The sequence below is a fragment of the Artemia sp. Qi Xiang Cuo genome, chromosome 14 (assembly GCF_049724085.1).
Source record: "Artemia sp. Qi Xiang Cuo chromosome 14, ASM4972408v1, whole genome shotgun sequence".
In the NCBI taxonomy this organism is placed as follows: Eukaryota; Metazoa; Arthropoda; class Branchiopoda; order Anostraca; family Artemiidae; genus Artemia; species Artemia sp. Qi Xiang Cuo.
The window spans coordinates 70,803,793-70,824,256 of NC_142807.1; the positions used below are offsets into that span (position 1 = coordinate 70,803,793).

General features: G+C 36.4%; 1 protein-coding gene across 1 annotated transcript in view; it reads right to left on the reverse strand.

Annotated features, from left to right (window-relative positions):
* Positions 1-15,071, reverse strand: part of LOC148944813 (uncharacterized) — a 59,836-nt gene extending 44,765 nt beyond the window's left edge. Inside the window, exon 1 of the mRNA XM_089100150.1 lies at positions 14,778-15,071. Within this exon, the coding sequence (XP_088956276.1) occupies positions 14,778-15,027 (250 nt within the window). The 5' untranslated portion in view covers positions 15,028-15,071. The remainder of the gene's footprint in view (positions 1-14,777) is intronic.
* Positions 15,072-20,464: the final 5,393 nt, after the last annotated feature.

A 20,464-nucleotide genomic window follows, 5' to 3' on the forward strand; every position in this document is an offset into this window, starting at 1 on the left:
ATATACGGAATAATTTCTTTTCGTTTTAAGTTTTAATGTCGCTGCTTACTTTCAGTTTAAAAAACTTGTTTTTTTTATTTAATTTCTGATCGTTTTTTAAATAATGCTGGGAAATCCGGCACCCCCTTCATGAAAAATTCCCTTCCGCATGAAAAATTCCTCTATGGAAAGATCCTCCCACGTAAAACCCTCCCCCAGCCCACCCCCCCCCTACCAAAAAAAATCACCCCGGAAAATATCTGTATACTTCGCAATAACCTATACTATATGTAAACAATGGGCAAAGTTCGAAACTTGCAGCCCTTCCACTTGGGACTATGGGGGGTTAAGTCATTCTTAGAGACATAGTTTTTACATTTTTCGAGTAGGCTGAACCAAATGGCTATCTCAAAATTTCAATCAAGTGACTTTGGTAAAAAAAAAAATGAGCGTTGGAGGGGGTCTAGCCGCCCTCCCGTTTTTTTGTCAGTTAAAAGTGGGAGTACAACCTTAGATTTACTTTTGGATTAGCGCTCGCACAATATCTTATGACCACAGATTTGAGAAGATCACCCCTGAAAAAAAAACACGCATCTTGGTCTTTCTTAGACCAAAAAATGCCAATTTACGCCTTTTCGCAGAGAAGAGGGTGGAATTTCTTTAATAGTGCTCTATCGTAAGTTGAATGTGACGGTGTAATTTTCGTTAAAGTTAATTAAAAATGCAAAATTACACAGTTTTGCAGATAGGAGTTTGAAGCTTCTTTAATAATGTTCTTTGATAAGCTGAATCTGATTGTTTGAATTTCGTTAAAGTTAATTAAAAAAATTTGCAATTAAAACAAAATTTTATTGTTTAGAAAAAATTGAGTTGTGAGAAAGTCAAACTTTAGCGTAAAGTGCGAGGCGCTGAGGAAGGGACAACCTCTTTTATATACGGATTAATTTATGTTAGTTTTAAGTTTAACATAGTTCCTTAATTTCAATTAAAAAAAATTTTTAATATTTAATTTGTGAACGTTTTTGAATTAATAAACATTTTGATTTTGGTCACCATGCATGAATAATTGAAATGAAATTTGCATATTAATTTTACTTTCTACTGGCTAAAGGGTTTTTTCGAAAATTTTTGAAATTTATTTACGAACGTTTTTATTAGTAATAAATATACGTAACTTACAAATTAACTTACGTAACGAACTTCTATATTCATATATTTTTAATACGTATATTAGGGGGTTTGCCCCCTAGTCAATACCTTGCTCTTTAAGCTAAAGTTCGAATGTTGTTCCAATTCTTTAAAAATAACCCCTTAATCACAAAGGCCGTTAATTAGAATAAATAGCTCTTATGAAAGCACTAAAAAATCTTTGGCTTAAAGAGCGAGGCATTGACTAGAAGGTGAACCCAATCATATAGGTAATATTTTTTTGTTCGTTTTAAGTTTTGATATTGCTCCTTATTTTCAGTTGAAAAACTTTTTTTTTATATTTAATTTCTGATTGTTTTTATATAATAATGGGAAATCCGGCCCCCCCTTCATAGCAGTATCCCTTCTCCCATGAAAACTTCCTTCGTGAAAAGATCCTCCCATATAACCCCCGACCAACCCCCACTACCAGAAAAAATTCCCCCTGAAAACGTCTGTGTACTTCCCAATAACCAATACTTCATGTTAACATTGGGTAAAGTTCATAACTTACAGCCCTACCCCTGGGGGCTTTGGGGGATTAAGTCATCCTAAACGACATATTTATATATCTTCAACTGTTCTGAACAAAAAGGCTATCTCAAAATTTTGATCGGGTGACTTTGGGAAAAAAATGAGCGTGGGAGGGGGCCTAGTTGCCCTTTATTTTTTTGGTCTTTTAAAAAAGCACTAGAACTTTTAATTTCCCTTCCAATGATTCCTCCCACAATGTTCTAGGACCACTGGATCGATACGATCACCCCTGGGAAAAAAAAATAAAATAAAAAATAAACACGCACCCGTGATCTTTCTTCTGGCAAAAAATGCAAAATTCCACATTTTTTTAGATAGGAGCTTGAAACCTCTACAATAGGGTTCTCTGATACGCTGAATATGATGGTGTGATTTTCATTAAGGTTCTATAACTTTTAGGGAGTCTTTCCCCCTTTTTTCGAAAATCAGCCAAATTGTCTCAGGCGCGTAACTTTTGATGGGTAATATTAAACTTGATGAAACTTATATATTGGAAATCAGAATTAAAATCTGATTCTTTTGATGTATCTATTGGTATCAAAATTTCGTTTTTTAGAGTTTCGGTTACCATTGAGCCGGGTCGCTCCTTACTTACAGTTCGTTACCACGAACTGTTTGAAAAGTTAAGAAGTTGCACACAAGTGTTGTTTATCTGCGTTGCCCAGACATTCAACAAAACAGTAAAATTGGTGAGTTATAGAAAGCTATATAAAATGTCTGAGAATAATGGGATACGTCGTGTGGCTGGAGATTGGTCTCCCTCCCCCAGTGCCAGTCAGAAAACAAGTGGCTCCAGAAATTCATATGTTGAAGGGAGTCAATTTGTGTGTATGTGTATACGCGTGTGCTTGCATGTGCATGCATGGTAAATAATAGCTTATCGAGTAATATCGGGTAATATCTTTTAAAATGGCACAATTTCCACCTCATTTAAATCACATTTGATTTTACTGCATGTGACAATACCCGATTTACCTTAGCGGTAAATCGATTCACTGTCCGAAACGCAGTTACGCAATTTTCACCAATTTCAGCCTTAGTCCGAACTGCTCAAGTGGTGTCCGGAATTCAATCGTGTCGGAATACTGTATCTATTTCTGATTCAACTCTCTAAAAAAAGTCGTTTAAATTCAGCAAACACATATGTCAAGTTACTGTCCACCCTCCACCGCGTGATGCACATCTCACAGCACTACTTGCTCTGCAACGTGTGGTATGCTTTCAGCATACCTCTTCACGTCATACATAGCAGTCGCCTACGTAGCACACTCCCGCTACAGACGGTGCATGCCGCCTTATGGACACGATTTTTGAAATTGGCTAACCCCTTGAATTCTGCTTGTAGTAACAAAAAGCTTAGATACCGTTAGAAGCCAAGTTGCATCGCGTCTTACTATATTTTTATGCAAAACTTCCAGTACTAAACGATTAAGGAAGTATAAACCCTTGTTTATTATTCTAGTTATGCATTGTCAAGCTGCCTGTCATGACTGTAAATTTAGAGTATCGACAAACTTTTTTGAACAATCAAAAGATATTTGAATACAATTCCTTTGCAAAATGTTCTTTGGTAATTGACAAATTGCATCCATTCATCTATGATACACCAGTGGTGGATACAGGGGGGGGAATGGACCCCGGGCCCCACAAGATTTTTTCTGGCACCCTCATTCCTTGTTTTTTTTTCTTTTTTTACTCTTTTTTTTAGAATGTCAATTTGGCCAATTATTGGCACCTTTGTCACATTCCCCCCCCCCCCCCCCGAGATTTTGCTCATTGGCGTCACTGTCACATTAGGCCTCCCCCAAGATTATGCTCTAGATCCGCCTCTGTGATAAACAAGGCCGTGTCCAGCATTTTGTTGGTGATGTGGGGGAGGGGGGGTTCAAGGGTGGATCCAGGATTTTTTAGGGGGGGGGTGCAAAATAGGTTGATCCGATAAACTTGCGTTAGGAGCAAGTTTAATTAACGCAACTTACGTTAATTAAGTAGTTAATTTTTTTTTCGTCCCGGTTTGCTTTAGGAATATGTTTTCTACTGCTGCGGGTTTTCTGAGTTATGGAACTAGACAGGTAGGCCAGTATAGGAGACCACTGAGGGTGTCGACAAGGTCGGTATTTTACAGTCGCCATGCTCTTCCAGCGCTGTGGAATGGGTTACCCTCTTTGTTGAATAACGAGTCAGATAGGACTGATTTCCGTCGCCAATTAAGACGTCATTGCCTGTATGAGTATGAGTTATATATATATATATATATATATATATATATATATATATATATATATATATATATATATATATATATATATATATATATATATATATATATATATATATATAGGCTATATATATATATGTATATATTTTTTTTTCTCGAGCAGAATTATAATTATAATGCTGTGTTGATATGTTGGTAGTTGCAAAGTGTGGTAACCCGATGCATATGTGTAATGTAGAGTATTCAAGGAGTAGCCATACAAGCCCAGAATACTCGGCTTCGTGCTTTTTTTTGTATGTGTTAGTTATGTAATAAAGATCTCCATTTAAAAAAAAAGATTACACTACTTTAGACTACGTTAGGGGGGCGCCCCTCGCCCCCCCCATGAATCCGCCACTGGGGGGGGCTTACGATTTAGTGGATATTCGAACTTTAAATAAAAAACATAACTTGAAAAAAAGGCACCTTCAAATCCATCAAATTCAATAAAAGGTTTACAACAATAAAACATTTAGTTAATAAAATGCATTTTGAATTAAAGGAGCTAAAGAACCGAGAAGAAGGAAGGAAGGATATATATATATATATTTTTAAATATATCCTTTTTAATAAATATACCCGCAATAAATAAACACATTTTTAAAATATACCCGCACTAAAGTGGCGAGTATCAGGTTTTTCCATGTAAAACAAAACGCTAGGTGTGTGTGTTGATGACATCATAGGACTAAAAAAAAGGTACAGGTAAGAAAGAAAAAATGCGGGCCAAATCATGAATTCTCGGTCAACCACCTTCTCACCATCGCTATTTCGTATTCCAAACATTGCTCATTCTCTGGCAAAATATTCAAATGATGCAACTATTCGACAAGCCCAGGTGGGGTACCGGCAGTTGATAAAAACTGTGAAAAATATTAAGAAGAGAAAGACTAGATTATAAGGCGTTAATGTTCGTTTCCTGTGGACTAAGAAACCTATTCTATTTTCCTTTGCAATTTCAAAACAAAGCATTCAACTTATACCATTTTGAAATTACCATCATGGACGCAGCAGTCACTACCCCCTCCCTAATAAAGACTTGTGTTTACATACTTGATATTACATTTGAATTTTTGGGCTTGTATCAAGGACACCACGGAGAAATTTCCGTGGGGAGGGGTAAATTTCTCTACGGGACAATTTCCAATGAATAGCTGAGATGATAATAAATTACCACGCTTCAGATATCTTAATAGTTCTTCATTAAAACGAAAATTATTGAATTCTAAATATACTTGATGACAAGGAGGTGACAGGCTCAGGTGTCAAAGTGAAATTTCCGAATATTTTCCTTTTTCCCCGCCGGGGGGGGGAGGCATTGACACCATGGCGGCACCTTTGGGTCACATGATAAGCTTACTTCCCAGTGTTTCCAAACTTCAGAATTTCTTATTCAAAATTGTGTGCATTTTATTGTCAAGTTCATAGCTATTTTTTATTGGTACATTTTTGTTATAGAAATATTCAAATGTGGATTCTGTAACTTTACATTGATGCTGAGTTGTGAAGTAGCTTTTTGAAATGGAACATACCCTAGTTTGAATGAATAAAGATCTTTAAACACATTAATAAGAAAAATATTAGCATATATTTGATATTATGCGATGGATTGTGAAGAAAATGGTTTAAATTTGAGAAATTTTTGCCAGAACCAGAGTTAGGTTTTTTCTCAGGGGAAGAAGGCAAATGCAGAACTTTGCCACCCCTACCGCACCATCAATACTATAAATATTACAATTTAAGCTTGTTTTGCCACCCCCGGGTGTGCTGCCCGGGGCGCTTGTCCCTATAGCTCCCCTAGATCCGGCCCTGATTTTTGCTCCCATTTTTTCTCCGCTCAACACGAAAAATCTAATGTTTCAACTTCAACTTTGAACAAATTCTATGAACAACTTGCTCGGAAACAAAACCGTTTTCAACCAAAACATGGCACATGCGAAGTGGATGAAACTAGTTTTCCTTCTTGCTCTAAAATTTCCTCAAAAAAACGCAAATTGGAAACAGCTCATGAGTGTCAATGGAATTGATTTTTCCTATGGAAAAGGGCATGCAAATTTTCTCTGTCTATCCATTTATCTATTAAAATAAATCTAGCTTATTTTAAATAATGAGAAAAAAAAACTCGCAAAACCCAGACTAAGCAACTACTTCATAAAAAAAAAACTATCTGGGGTTTAAAGCAAGCTCAAAATAGTATTGGAAAGTCTTTAGATCTTAAGTTAAGAAAATTGTAAGTAATCGTATGTGACTTTGGATGTTGATATTTAAACTTTTTTTTTAAGCTAAAAGAGACACTATGACGTTTTTTGGTAGAAAGATAATGACTGTCTCTCAACCTCCATTGCAGACAAGCAGGCAGGCATGCAGGACTTTAGTAAAAAAAATAAACTTTCTATTTGATAATTAAATTAAAATGCCAAGAAATGCTGGGAAAATGGGAAATTCGCGGAAAGGGACAGGCCGAGAGGCCTCCCCCTCTAAGCACATCCTTGCAGCCAAGTACAAAGGAACTATGCAAGAAAAAAACCTGCCGTTGATAAGGGATCAAACCCCCAAACCTTCTGGCAGAAGCGCATCCAAGATTTTTGTTCGGGGGGGGGGGGGGGGGGTTAATAATTTTTTTTAGGGGGGGGTACACAAAAAACCTCAAAAAACGCATACAAAATTTATTTAAGTCCATTTTTTTTACGTTTTTACGAGTCAAACAAATATTTCGGGGGGCGGGGGGGTTCAAACCGGGTAACCCACTCCCCCTCCCCCCTGGATACGGCCTTGCCTTCTGGTAACTAGTTGAAGTCTTTACCCGTAGACCAAGACAGCTATTCATGATGACAAATTAACGAAACTGTAGGGAAGAGGCAAAGTTTTTTTTTTCAATTTTCGAAACGAAAATAAAAAAAAAAATCTGAAAAACCGAGGAGGGGCAGTTTTGTCTCTCGTTCGAGATTTTTTTAATGGAGAAACTAAAAAAACAATTTGGTACTTCTGCATTATGCGGGCACTGTGAAGAAGTCAAGTTTGGTTAATGCTATATACTGTATGAAGGTAACGAGAGACAAAAACCGCCAAAAAAGGTATTTCAATAGAGAAATGGAATATTGTTGTTTGGGATTTAGGAGGGGGAAAAGGTGTCTAGGTTAAGTTAGGTTACGTATTTAATATAGGGTATGCTTTACCCCCCACCCCAACCTCCTAATGTGCAAATATATAGCCCAAATTTGTTTATAAACTATTATATATTCCTCCTATTTTGTTTTATTTCATTAGCATTAACCAAACTTGACTTCTTCGCAGTGCCCGCATAATGCAGGAGTACCAAATTGTTTTAAAACCTAAAGGTCTATTGGCACCCCCTAAAGGAGACACTAGTAAGTTTTGGGAAGGCATAAAATTTCAAAAGATGATTGGTTCAGCCATTCCAGAATTCTATTGCAGAAGGGAGCTGGGGCCTGTAGCCTATCCCTAGATTTTGACGACTATTCCTAAAGCTTTTCATGTTTTCCGTCTAATTCACATATTTTTGGCGTTTTTTCAGAATTTTGCCCCTTCCCTCAATATTTTTTTTGCTAAGTGCATTATGTTTGTTGGTGAAATACCACATTAACTAAAATAATGCTAGTATATCGTTGCAAAAGGATAAAAATTGAACGCCAAAAAGTAGTCAAGCTTGAAAAGTTGAAGTAACGAATTTTGAATATTATTCTGACTTATATCATGCATTCCAAGCCTTCACCATTGTCATGGTCTGACACATTGGCGATAGTATTTCATAGACCACATGAAGATAACATGACATTAAAACTTGATAATGATCTTTAACGGTAATAATAAATAAAAATATCACGAATATTTCTTTTTATTCCTTTCATGTTTTTCTTTTTATTTGGGTTAAGAGGGAAAAAGAACAAACTATCCGTGTCAGTAGCTTGCAACTGGATAGCATGAGTAAAAGGTAGGGAACAACTCAAGGATGTATCATATTTTAAAGGGTTATAAATCATGCAATTCAGGTGTATTTTTGGTCACTAGAGGGAAAAGGTAGCAAAGTGGTTGCTTTAGAAAATCTTTTCTTTTTTCCTTCCTTGGTCTTCTTTCTACGCCAAAAATACTATTTTTCTGGGAGCCAACCTTTTCCTGTCAGTAACTAGGTTAGCTACGTATCTGGATAGCATGAGCAAAATATATGGGGTAACTCGAGAATTAAAAGAAGTTCAGATACGTTCTTAAAAGAAGTTTAAAATTTTGGTAAACCTTGGGATGTTAAATTTTTATATAGCATAGTGAGAGACGATAATACGAAAAACGGGAGAGATTTCTTTGTGAAACCGTGCTGTGCTGATAACTGTCTGGGTTAATAAAATTTGTACGCAACAATTGCTTAATTATCTGTCTTGCTTAACAGAACGGCCAATTGAATTTTGAACTACAATAACAAGAAAGTGATAGTATTCAACTCAGCATATTATTACTTTGAACTGGATTTTTAGTACAGTAAGTTTGGGTTTGCATTTGTATAGTTCAGGGGCACCAATTCAGAAGATATAAAGTATTCCAGTTTTAGGGGGCAATTCCCCCCCCCCTGATTGGTGTCCCTAGCCTAGTTAAGAAGGCTCCATGTCCATCAATGAACTTAGATTGATATATTTATTCAGTTTCGAGGCAATGCATTTTTTACTGAATTGATCCTCTACGGCTATGATGTATCAAGCTTCTAACTTGATACGATACAAATGAACATTTCCAGAATCATTACAAGGCGCGTACACAATATTTTAGCCCGAAGGTAGCTTACATTTATGAGTGAGATACAATGGTAGATCCAGGACACAGTTTATAGAATTGGCAGTATGATCATTCTCTATCTCACCCATTATAAAAACCCGGACCGGGGTGCGAGTGCTCCAGAAAACTTTTTTGCAGATATAAACATAGGCGAAGTCAGATTAGCGGGAATGCAGGTTAGTCTGTTTCCGATTGTTTCCATCAAAGTGCATTGAAACAATCGGAAAAAGACTAACCCGTATTCCCGCTAATGCAGAAATAAGTGGGAGGAGCTTTTTTTTCGCACCGAGAACGAAGACCAGAAATGATCTGCGATAAGCTTACTGGTATATTCTGTCTACTGTGATCCAGGAGCGGGGTGGACCTTGCTCGCCCCGATTTTTTTCTGGCACCCTCATTCCTTGTTGATTTTTACTCTTTTTTAAAAACAAATTTGTCAATATGGTCAATTAGTGGCGCCCTTGTCACGTTGGTCTCCCCCCAAGATTTAGCTTTTTGGCGTCCTTGTCAAATTGTCCCCCTCCCCAGATTTTGATCTAGATCCGTCAAGGTGGAGACACAACTTCATCGAATGGGAATTATACGGAAAGTCGTAGATGTTTGAGGAACGATTACCTAGAAATCGCAACTTTTTTGCAAGACCCTCAGTCTGATTTTTTCCTTTTAGTTATTACCAAATATGATTTTTGATTCTACAGAAGAAGCTATTTCATAATATATCTTGGGACTCTTTATTTTTATGTGTCGTTCAACAGACGGGGAAATTTTTATTTTGGGTTTGGTTCTATTTTGTCGTTTGTAAAAACCCATGATATTTATTATAACTAACTAGGTACTAGAAAAAGGTCTTCCAGCCTCGGCACTAACCAGGGATGCCAAATGGAAGGGGACAATTGATCCCTAGGGTCTGAAAAATACCTTTTCTGACAGCTGAAATATAATTCTTTTATTTTGTATTTTTACAATCCTGTGGTATATCTTACCCCCCCCCCCCTCGCCAGATTATGAGGCCTAAAACCACTACTGGACTAGGCAGAAAAAATAAAACGAATGCAAATACAACTAAATCTAGAAAAATTGGACAAAACCTCGGCAACATTGATTTTTAGTGCTTTCCCTTCGCTTCTTAACCGTTCCCAGTCCAAACCCCTACCTAAGTACTTTTCTTATGAGCAGGAAATTAAATTAAAGTTGTTTTGTGGAGAAAATTAAAAAAAAAATGTCTTTCTTTTCACCGATCGAAGATTGGTCTCATAGCACTTGCTATTTATGAGCAGAACTGCAGCCTCTTTGATTTATTAATAATTTTACTAATTATTGCTCCCTGTTAAGATGTTTAAAATGAAGTGCCTAAGTAGCTGTGACTATTTTCCTGGCTATTTAAGTTTTATCTAGATATACCTAGTCTTTGGCAATGTATTGAAAGAAAATAGGTTATTAGCCCTCCCACTGAAGCTTTCCAGCAGACTCGTTCTGAACGGTTTAATGGATTATAAGAAAAAAGGGTCGCATGAAAATAACGGTTCACCGAAAATATCAAGTCCAGCGATTTTGTCTCGATCGATGGCAACTCTGCTAATGACTCTTTTTCTATTGGGATTTGTGTCATTTGTCTGCATGCAATTTAAGATAAAATACAAATTTCCACGAGTTTTTTTCTGTGCTAAGGTGAGTCAAAAATCGAATTACAACAGCATTTGTATTTTGTATTTTTAGAATCAAATCCGTTGTCATGTCACGTATTAATATAAGACATTTGGATACTCCCCAAGTTACATTTATCGTGCATATTATGTAGACGATAGCAGTTAAAAAAAAACGGTCTTTGTGCATTCTACGTCACATCTTAAAGCTCCCCTCCCCTCTGCCCACACTAGCAACACTGGATTACCGGTTACAACTTTACCTTCCACAACTACTATTACTACTACTACTACTACTACTACTACTACTACTAACAACTCACCAAAGCACAAAGCCGCCTAAGGCCAACACAGCTACGCACGCTCCTCCTCCATCTTAATCCCAAGAAGTTCCTATTTCCTTTAAATCTTTTTTATGATATCCTCCCACTCCAGACGAGGATGACCTGCTTTCCGTTTAGCCCTAGACGGTTGGCCGAAAAGGACGATCTTTGGCAATCTGTCACCCTTCATCTGCAGAACGTGCCCTAGCCATCCTAACCTTTCTTTCATTATAGCTTTAGAAAACGGGATTGAACCAAATCTTTTCGTACAGCCTACTGTTTGAAATATGGTTAGTCAGCCGGGTACCCAGAACAATCCGTAGGCAATTCCTTTGGAAAATATCTAGTAAATCTTCATCCACTTTTCGGATCGCTCATGCTTCAGAGCCATATTTGACCACCGTCATCACTGTAGCTTCTTATATTCTAATCTTGGTTTGCAGACTTATCTTCCTATTCTTCCTAACCTTTTTTAATTGTGAAAAAACACCCTGGGCATTCAAAAACCACCTATTCTACTTTTAACATCTTCACTGCTCCCACGTCTTTACTAACAATTAAACAAAAAAAGATTTTTAAACTGAAAGTAAAGAGCGACATTAAAACATAAAACTAACAGAAATTATTCCGCATATGAAAGGGGCTGTCCCCTCCTCAACGCCTCGCACTTTACGCTAAAGTTTGACTGTCTCACAACTTTATTTTTTCAAACAATAAAAAAACTTTAGCATAAAGAGCGAGGCGCTGAGGAGGGGACAGCCCCTTTCATATACGGAATGATTTCTGCTCGTTTTATGTTTAAATGTCGCTCCTTACTTTCAGTTAAAAAAAAACTTTCTTTTTTTTAATTCCTGTACGTTTTTGAGTTAATGCAGCTTTGATTTTGGCTCACCGTACATGAATGATTTATACGGAATGATTTCTGCTCGTTTTATGTTTAAATGTCGCTCCTTACTTTCAGTTTAAAAACCTTGTTTTTTTATTTAATTTCTGTACGTTTTTGAATTAATGCAGCTTTGATTCTGGCTCACCATACATGAATAATTAAAATGAAATGTGCTTATTAATTTTACTTTTTTTGGCTAAATGGCTTTCTCGAAATTTTGATCTGACGTAACTGGCGAAATAACTTACGTAACAAACTTCTATATTCGTATATTCTTATTACATAAATGAGGGGCTCTCCCCCTAGTCAATACCTCGCTATTTACGCTGAAGTTCGAATTTTGTTCCAATTCTTTCAGAATGACCCTGAATCACAAAGGCCGTTTAATTAGAATAGATAACTTTTTTGAAAGTACTAAACAAACTTTAGCGTAAAGAGAAAGGTATGGACTAGGGGAGAACCCCTCATATACGTAATAATTTCTGTTCGTTTTAAAATTTAATATTGCTCCTTACTTAAAGTTGAAAAAACTTGTTTTTTTTTATTTAATTTCTTATCGTTTTTTTAAATAACGCTGAAAAATCCGACGCCCCCCTCATAGAAATGTCCCTTCCCCCATGACAATATCCTACATGGAAAGATCTTCCGACGTAGCCCCCTCATCCAACACCCCTCCGCGCCAGAAAAATCCCTCTTGAAAACTTCAGCATACTTCCAAATAACAAATACTATATGTAAACAATTGGCAAAGTTCATAACTTGCAGCCCTTCCCCCGGGGACTGTGGGGGATTAAGTCATCCTCAAAAACATATTTATTAGGTTTTCGATTATGTTGAACAAAATGGCTATCTCAAAAATTTTGATCCGGTGACTTTGCGAAAAAATGAGCGTGGGAGGGGGCCTAGTTGCCCTTCAATTTCTGTGGTCACTTAAAAAGGAGACTACAACTTTTAATTTCCGTTTCAATGAGCCCTTCCGCGATATTTTATGACCACTGGATCGATACGATCACCCCTGGGAAAAACAAACAAAAAAACAAACAAACAAATAAACACGTATCCGTGATCTTTCTTCTGGCAAAAAATGCAAAATTCCACAGTTTTGCAGATAGGAACTTGAAACCTATACAGTAGGGTTCTCTGATACGCTGAATATGATGGTTTGACTTTCATTAAGATTCTATTACTGTTAGGGGGAGTTTGCCCCCTTTTTCAAAATAAGGCAATTTTTCAGGCTCTTAACTTTTGATGGGTAAGACTAAACTTGATGAAACTTAAATATTTGAAATCAGCATAAAAATCCGATTCTTTTGATGTATGTACTGGTACAAAATTCCGTTTTTTAGATTTTTGGTTACTATTGAGCCGAGTCGCTCCGTTTTAAAAGTCACAAGACTTCTGAAAGAAAGGAGTATAAGAGGTCAACAAATTTATAATTAGGTTCTGATTAGGCAAGCGAAATAAGCTTAAATAAATTTAAAATCCTTTGATTCCGAAAAGTAATAGCCGCTGGAGCGTTGCACTTGATTGGAGCCCTTGGTTAAAATTTTAACCCAGGGAACTTGTCAGTCTTTTGGTTTTCAACTAGGCCTATATTAAATAAAAAAGAAACAGTTTTTTTCAAATGAACGTAAACAGTGAAATTAGGCTACAACTTAAACTAGCAGAAACCCTACTATATTACCTTTTAGATATTGATAACATATTGAAACTTTAGCGAAAAGATTGAGGAGTGTATGAGGGCAGCAGCCCCTTCATCCGTGTCGACACTGGTCTCTCTTGTGCTCGGGGCAAAATCTTGATTGGCGCCCCCCCCCTTGTCTCTATAAAAATATTCAGTTGGTACTTGTGCATTATATCCTACACACAAAAAAGTTTGGTTAATGCTAATGAAATAAAATAAAATAGAATGAAAATATAATAGTTTAGAAACAAATTTTGGCTATGTATTTGCACATTGGGGGGGGGCGAGGGGTAAAGCATAGCATATATTAAATACCTAACCTAATTAAATACGCAACCTAACCTAGGTATCTCCCCCCCCCCCAAAAAAAAAGCCCAAAAAATAACAGTTTAAATATTATAAACGCAATAAGAAATCACGCTTTGCGATCCATTTATCCATTGCTAATACCCGTTTGACTGGTTTCCTCTAGTATTTCCTTGTACAGTCTATTGCGCTGTATAGGATATAATGCACAAGTACCATTCAATATACCAGGGGGCTGCTCTTTCCTCGACCCTCGCTCTTAAAGCTAAAGTCTGCCCCCCTCTCAGATAGAGAATAATTTCGGTATATATGGAAGAGTTTAAATTGCTGACCTAGCAAAGAAATAGGCTTACTTTTAGAGTCAGAATTCCATCCTAAATCCAAATATAACATTCATTTGCGTCGGAAATGAACTTTGCCCCCTCTCGCCTAATGTACAAACATATACCCTCAATTGTATGTATAACCTAACCTATATTTTGCACATTTGGGGATGGGAGTATAGTTCAATTCCAACGCAAATGATTGTTATATTTAGATTCAGGATGCAATTCTGGCTTTAAAGGTATGTCTATTTCATAGCTAGGTCAGTAATTTAAACTCCTCCATATTTACCATAGTTTCCATTTGTTTTAAGTTTTAATGTTGCTCTTTACGTTCAGTTGAAAAAACTTGTTTGTTTTTCCCTAAGCCGTACCAAGAAACTTTATTTCCCACTCCCTAATGGTCAAATACACAGTCTAGGCTACTCCGGATTGTACATTCAGGAATTTTCCCTACCCGCAATGAATCTTCCATAAATAGGCCTAACTCTTTTCCTCAAATTGATTGAACTTTAAAAAAATAATACATCCAGAAATCAGCGTATGGAAACGTCATTGCACAGACTAGCCTATATACAATTCGGGGTATATAGGCTATTTGAGAACGGAGAGCGGGAATGCACCACTAACACCCATTGTTTAAGGTTTATTGTAGGCTATGAGATGTTCAAACTGAAGCTATAAGATTTTCTTCAAATTGATTGAGCTTTAAAAAAACAATTCAACCGGAAATTCAGGGTATGGAAATTTCATTGCATAGCCTATATACAATTCAGAGTGTATAGGCTGTTTGAGAACGGAGAGCGGGAAAGCACCACTAACACCGATTGTATAAAATTTATAGTAGGCTATAAGATGTGCTTTTGTATTACCTGGTAAATCCTGTGAAGCATTGGCAAATAGAACACACAACCCTGTCTCGAAATTTAATGCTTTACACAAAGGGTCATTTTTACAGGCTTCAATACAGTGGGATAATATTAACGTATCAGCCTTAGTATCTAAAACTGCTCCTGGAGCACTTAATACATATCCAGTTCTGAGCTCAAATAGCACATTTTCGGGATCACAATCGCCCTGTGCTGTGGCAACAGTAATCAGCACTAGTAAGATGAAAATCATAGTTGATACTGAACTGAAATTGTGGAACGTCTGTCAGCCGATGACGATTTCTTGTCAAGACTTTGAGAACAAATGCGGGTCAACGACATTCGAAAAGACGATCCTTTTGTTATGCCTGGGTTGTGAAGAAGGTAGAGGAAACGAGACCCGGAGATGTGCCGTTTGACTTAATTAAAGGCGGAAAAAGTGTTGACAATTGGAATAACTGATTAGGTCTTAGGTGCGATTAAATAAAAAAAAAACAAGTTTTTTTAACTGAAAGTAAGGAGCGACATTAAAACTTAAAACGAACAGAAATTATTACGTATATGAAAGGGGTTATCCCCTCCTCAGCACCTCACTCTTTGCGCTAAAGTTTTTTATTGTTTTAAAAAATAAAGTAGTAAAAAAGAGTCAAACTTTAGCGTAAAGAGCGAGGCGTGGGTGAGGGGACAGCCCATTTTATACATGAAATAATTTTTATTCTCTTTATGTTTTAGTGCCGCTCCTTACTTTGACTTAAAAAAACTTGTTTTTCTTAGTTAATATCTGAATGTTTTCGACGTAATGCAGCATTGAATTTGCTTCACCCTTCATGAATAATTTAAACGAAATTTACATATGAATTTTACTTTTTTTGGCTAAGGGGCTTTCTCGAAATTTTGCTCGGACGTAACTTGAGAATTTACATACGTATCGAACTTATATATTCGTATTTTTTTATTAAGTATACTAGGAAGTTTGGTCCCTATTCTAAACCTTGGGCTTTAAGCTTAATGTCGAGTTTTGTATGTATCACGAACCCCTGAATCACAAAAGCCATTTACTTAGAATAGATAGCTCTTTTGAAAGTACTAAAAAAAACTTTAGCGTAAAGGGCGAGGTATTGACTAGGGGGCGAACCCCCTCATATTCGTAATCATTTCTGTTCGTTTTAAGTAGTAATGTTGCTCCTTTCTTTATGTTGAAAAAACTTGTTTTTTTTATTTAATTTCGGATCGTTTTTTTAAATAGTGCTGGGGAATCCGGCGCCCCCTTCATAGGAATGTCCCTTCCCCCAAGTAAACATCCTCCATGGAATGGTTCTTCCCCGTAACCCCTACTCCGGCCCCCCCCCCCCCCCCCCACCATAAAAAAATCCTCCTGAAAACGCCTGTATACTTCCCAATAACCAAAACTATATGTAAACAATGGGCAAAGTTTATAACTTGCACCCCTTCCCCCAGGAGCTTTGGGGGATTAAGTCATCCTCAAAGACACTAGTAATTAGATCTTTGACTATGCTGAACAAAATGGCTATCTCTAAATTTTGATTGGGTGACTTCGGGAAAAAATGAGCGTGGGAGGGGGCTAAGTTGCCCTCCAATTTTTTGGTCACTTAAAAAGGGCACTAAAACTTTTAATTTCCGTTCGAATGAGCCCTCTCACGATAGTCTAGGAGTACTGGATCGATACGATCACCCCTGGGAAAAAAAACAAGAAAGAAACAAACAAACAAATAAGCACGCATCTGTGATCTTTCTTCTGGCAAAAAATACAAAATTCCACATTTTTGCAGATAGGAGCTCGAAACTTCTATAGTAGGGTTCTTGGATACGCTGAATCTGATGATATGAGTTTCATTAAATTTCTATGACTTTTAGAGGTTCCTTCCCCCTTTTTACGAAAATAAGGCAAATTTTCTCAGGCGCGTAAGTTTGGATGGGTAAGACTAAACTTCATGAAACTTATATATTTGAAATTAGCATAAAAATCCAATTCTTTTGATGTTTGTATTGGTATCAATATTCCGTTTTTTAGAGTTTGGGTTATTATTGAGCCGGGTCGCTCCTAATTAGTCTCCAAAATTTTCAAGTTCTCTACTGGGCGCAAGAAGCCAACAGTGTTGCAGCGAGGGTTCTCATAAAACTTTAAAACAATCTAAATGAACTGATCATTTAGCTATTTCATTTTAGCTAAAAGCTATTTTTCACATCTACGTGCTTCTTATAAATTTCATCACCTGCAAGTGCCATTAGGCACTAAAAATGACACTTTTGTGCTATTTCTCAAGGGGTGGGACTAGCAGGCAACAAAAACAACGCAGATAGATGTTTAATAGCTCACATAAATACTATTTCTCATATCTACGTTTTCTTTATAAATTGTACCACCTGCAAGTGCCGGGTGGCACTAAAAAAGGCACTTTTTAGTTGAAAACTATTGCTCATATCTACGTGCCATCAGTTTTGCAATCCGTAAGTGCCAAATAACACAAAAATTGGCACTTTTGGTGCCATGTCCCAAGTGGAAAAGCTGGGGCTAGCTTTTCCACTTGACCAGTATTTTTTAGAGTGACGTTTAATGGCTCATTTGAAGGCTATTACTCGTATCTACGTGATGTTTATCAATTCTACCATCCGTAATTGTGATATAGCCCTAATAACAATACTTTTGTTGTCACTTCTTTTGTAGAAAAGTTTGAAAGTATAAAACGAAATCATCATTGTAATAATTATGGTCCAAAGTACTTATGCATTATATCTCACCCACCGCTATACACGAAAGAAGTCAAGTTTGGTTAATGCTAATGAAATAAAATAGGATTAATATATATTATTTTAAAAACAAATTTGGGCTATTTTTTTGCATATTAGGGGGTGGGTGGGCGGTAAGCATAGCATACATTAAAAACGTAACCTAACCTAGGTACCTTCCCCCCTTCCCAAACCCCAAAAGCAATCGTTTAAATGTTGTAAAATCAATGAGGAACCACGCTTTGCCATCAATTATCTAGCAAATACCCGTTTGTCTGCTTTCGTGTCTTTTTTCCTTGTACAGTCTATAGCGGTGGGCGAGATATAATGCACCAGTACCCCCGTAACTGGAGGTTTGCAAGAACACCTTTCGTATATTCCTCTCCCAAGCCCCCTTAACAAGCTACGCAACGAAGGTACTAGGACTAATATATCAAATCACATTATTAGAGGCGCAGTTATGTTGGGAAAGCGTTCGTCTTCCAATTAGAAGGTCTTACGTTCGATTCCTACTAAGGTGTTTGTTATTTTTATTATTTTGGTTTTCTCCCTTCTATACAATCATTTCCAGATAATTTTACTGCTTTTGTAAATGTGATGTACTCATTTCTTAAAGCATGTCCCAGGAAGGTATTTGGTCAAGCATTTTTATTCAAAAGGGAAAACAGGTCATCCAGTTCATGGTTTGCAACGATATTCTGAGTAGATCTCTAAATCCATACCTCAACGAATGGCGTAATTTTGTCAAAATCCTGTGGAGTGGGGGGGGTTCTAAATTGGAGCCAATTTTCCCAAATCAGGTGAAAATGACAGAGAAAACTGAAAAACTAGCCATGTAGTAATAAAAAAGGTAAAGATATACTAAAGAAAACTGACCTGTTTCAGTGGATACTTGAATTATGCAGGCTCATCTTAGTTTTGACAACATTTTTGGAGAAACTAAATTTCAGCTGAGAGGGGGGGGGCAAACTGGGGTCTGGAGGAAAACTGAGGTCTTGGAGAGGAAGTTGTCCTCTTTTCCCCATAGCAAAGTATGCCCCTGACCCCGACCCCTTGCCACTAAGTGGCTGCAGAAGTGTAGGCATGTGGTTCTGGAACCACTCAAAAGTTGCATGTTAAAAGAAGGATTACTTATTATTATACTTACTTATTCAAATTATTTACGAACTATACCACCGTAATACGTAAGCTTGTGCATCCAAAGAGGAAGAAAGACAAATGAAAACAGTTCTGTAGGAGAATTCAGGTAATTCTTCCCAAAATTTTTGAAATGAAAACAAACTTAGCTTGTAATACCATTTATCGTACCTACACAAGAAATGATCTTTTTTGAAATCTTCATTGATTCCTGAGTAATGAGTGGCTTTTTATTTAGGGACAGGTCAAATAAATCCCTAATCCTAAAGGCACATTTCTGTTGAGCTTGCAAAATTTTGAAAAAAGTATGTCCGCTCAGTTAACCTTTTGTGTCGAAACTACTCGCCTAGAGCTACTTTCTTAAGTGTGACTAAATTAATTTCTTTAAAACAAAGAATTAATGATCTATTTCTTCTTTTTTAAAACCATTTTTTAAAAAAATAAACGACACTATGTTCTGTTTTTTCACTCTAAACTTATTTTTTCCATCAATTTTTGTACGGCTTCTTGGTTCAGCTCCTTACTAAGGGTTGAGGTGTCTTATCTTCCCTAAATTGGAGGTGATTAGAAACTATATAGAAAAAAGTTTTCAACTGAAACTAAGGACCTACATTAAAACTTAAAGTGAACAGAAATTATTCCGTATCAATAGAAAAGGTAATAGCAGTGTTTTTTCTAAATTAAACTTTAATCACAACCGAGCATAGATTAATTTTAAAAAAAAAGTTTTTCCAAGGGAAGTAAAGAGTGAAGTTGAAACTTAAAACGAACAAAAATTATTATTTCACAGCCTATCTAACATATATTAATAAAACTAATGCAAATAAATCCACTGTTGATGTTTGTAGGATTACAGAAAACTAGCGCTTTACTGAAAACACAAAAGCCAAGTATAAAAGCAAAATATTGATTTAGGAGTCAAAAGTAAATATGTAGCCTCACAACAACAAACTAATCTGTAACGCTTTTGATAGTCCTACAGGAGCTGTGATATCAGTAACTTTCAGTATACAATTAAAACAATCTCATCAACTTAGGCATAAAAATAATAAGTTTAAAGTCATTGCACAGCCTATAAGATAATGGATTGATTTATCATGCAACATCTTGATCTCACCTAGTATTACTCGAAATGAAGAACATGTCAACCGTAATATGAACTCTGAGAATAAAGTTATTTCTCTCTATAAAATGGAGGATTTTTAGTTGTGATACAAACTCTAAAGCGAGTTTGTAGTCCTAATACTAATAAGCTTCCTTCACTTCTAACTTGTCTACAAAATAATCATTAAATGTCCTTTTCAGATCCAAAACGACAGTCAAACATTGAAATGAGATCATTGTGCATAATTGATGCCAAATTAAAAAAAAAAAAAATAATAAAACAACAATTTAAAAATGCTTTACTTTTATACTGTTAAATTGTCCTTAAAACTTTACTTTTACCATACCAAAAGTCCTATATTGTTTTGTGTTTTTAGTAAAGTGCTAGTTTTCTGTAATCCTACATACATAGGGAAATATCACCAGTTGATTTATTTGCATTAGTTTTATTTATATATGTTAGATAGGCTGTGAAGTAATAATTTTTGTTCATTTTAAAATTCAACTTTGCTCTTTACTTCCCTCGGAAAAACTTGGTTTTTAAATTAATTTAGGTCTAGGAAGTATTTCGGTGAAACTCTGGATAATGGATTTTCGGCTATCTTGGAATGTGGATGAGTTAAGTGAGTAATGTTTTCAAGGATGGGTACAGAGCCTTAATCATAGGCAGTGCGCTAGCGCTGCCTAAGTAAAGAACGATG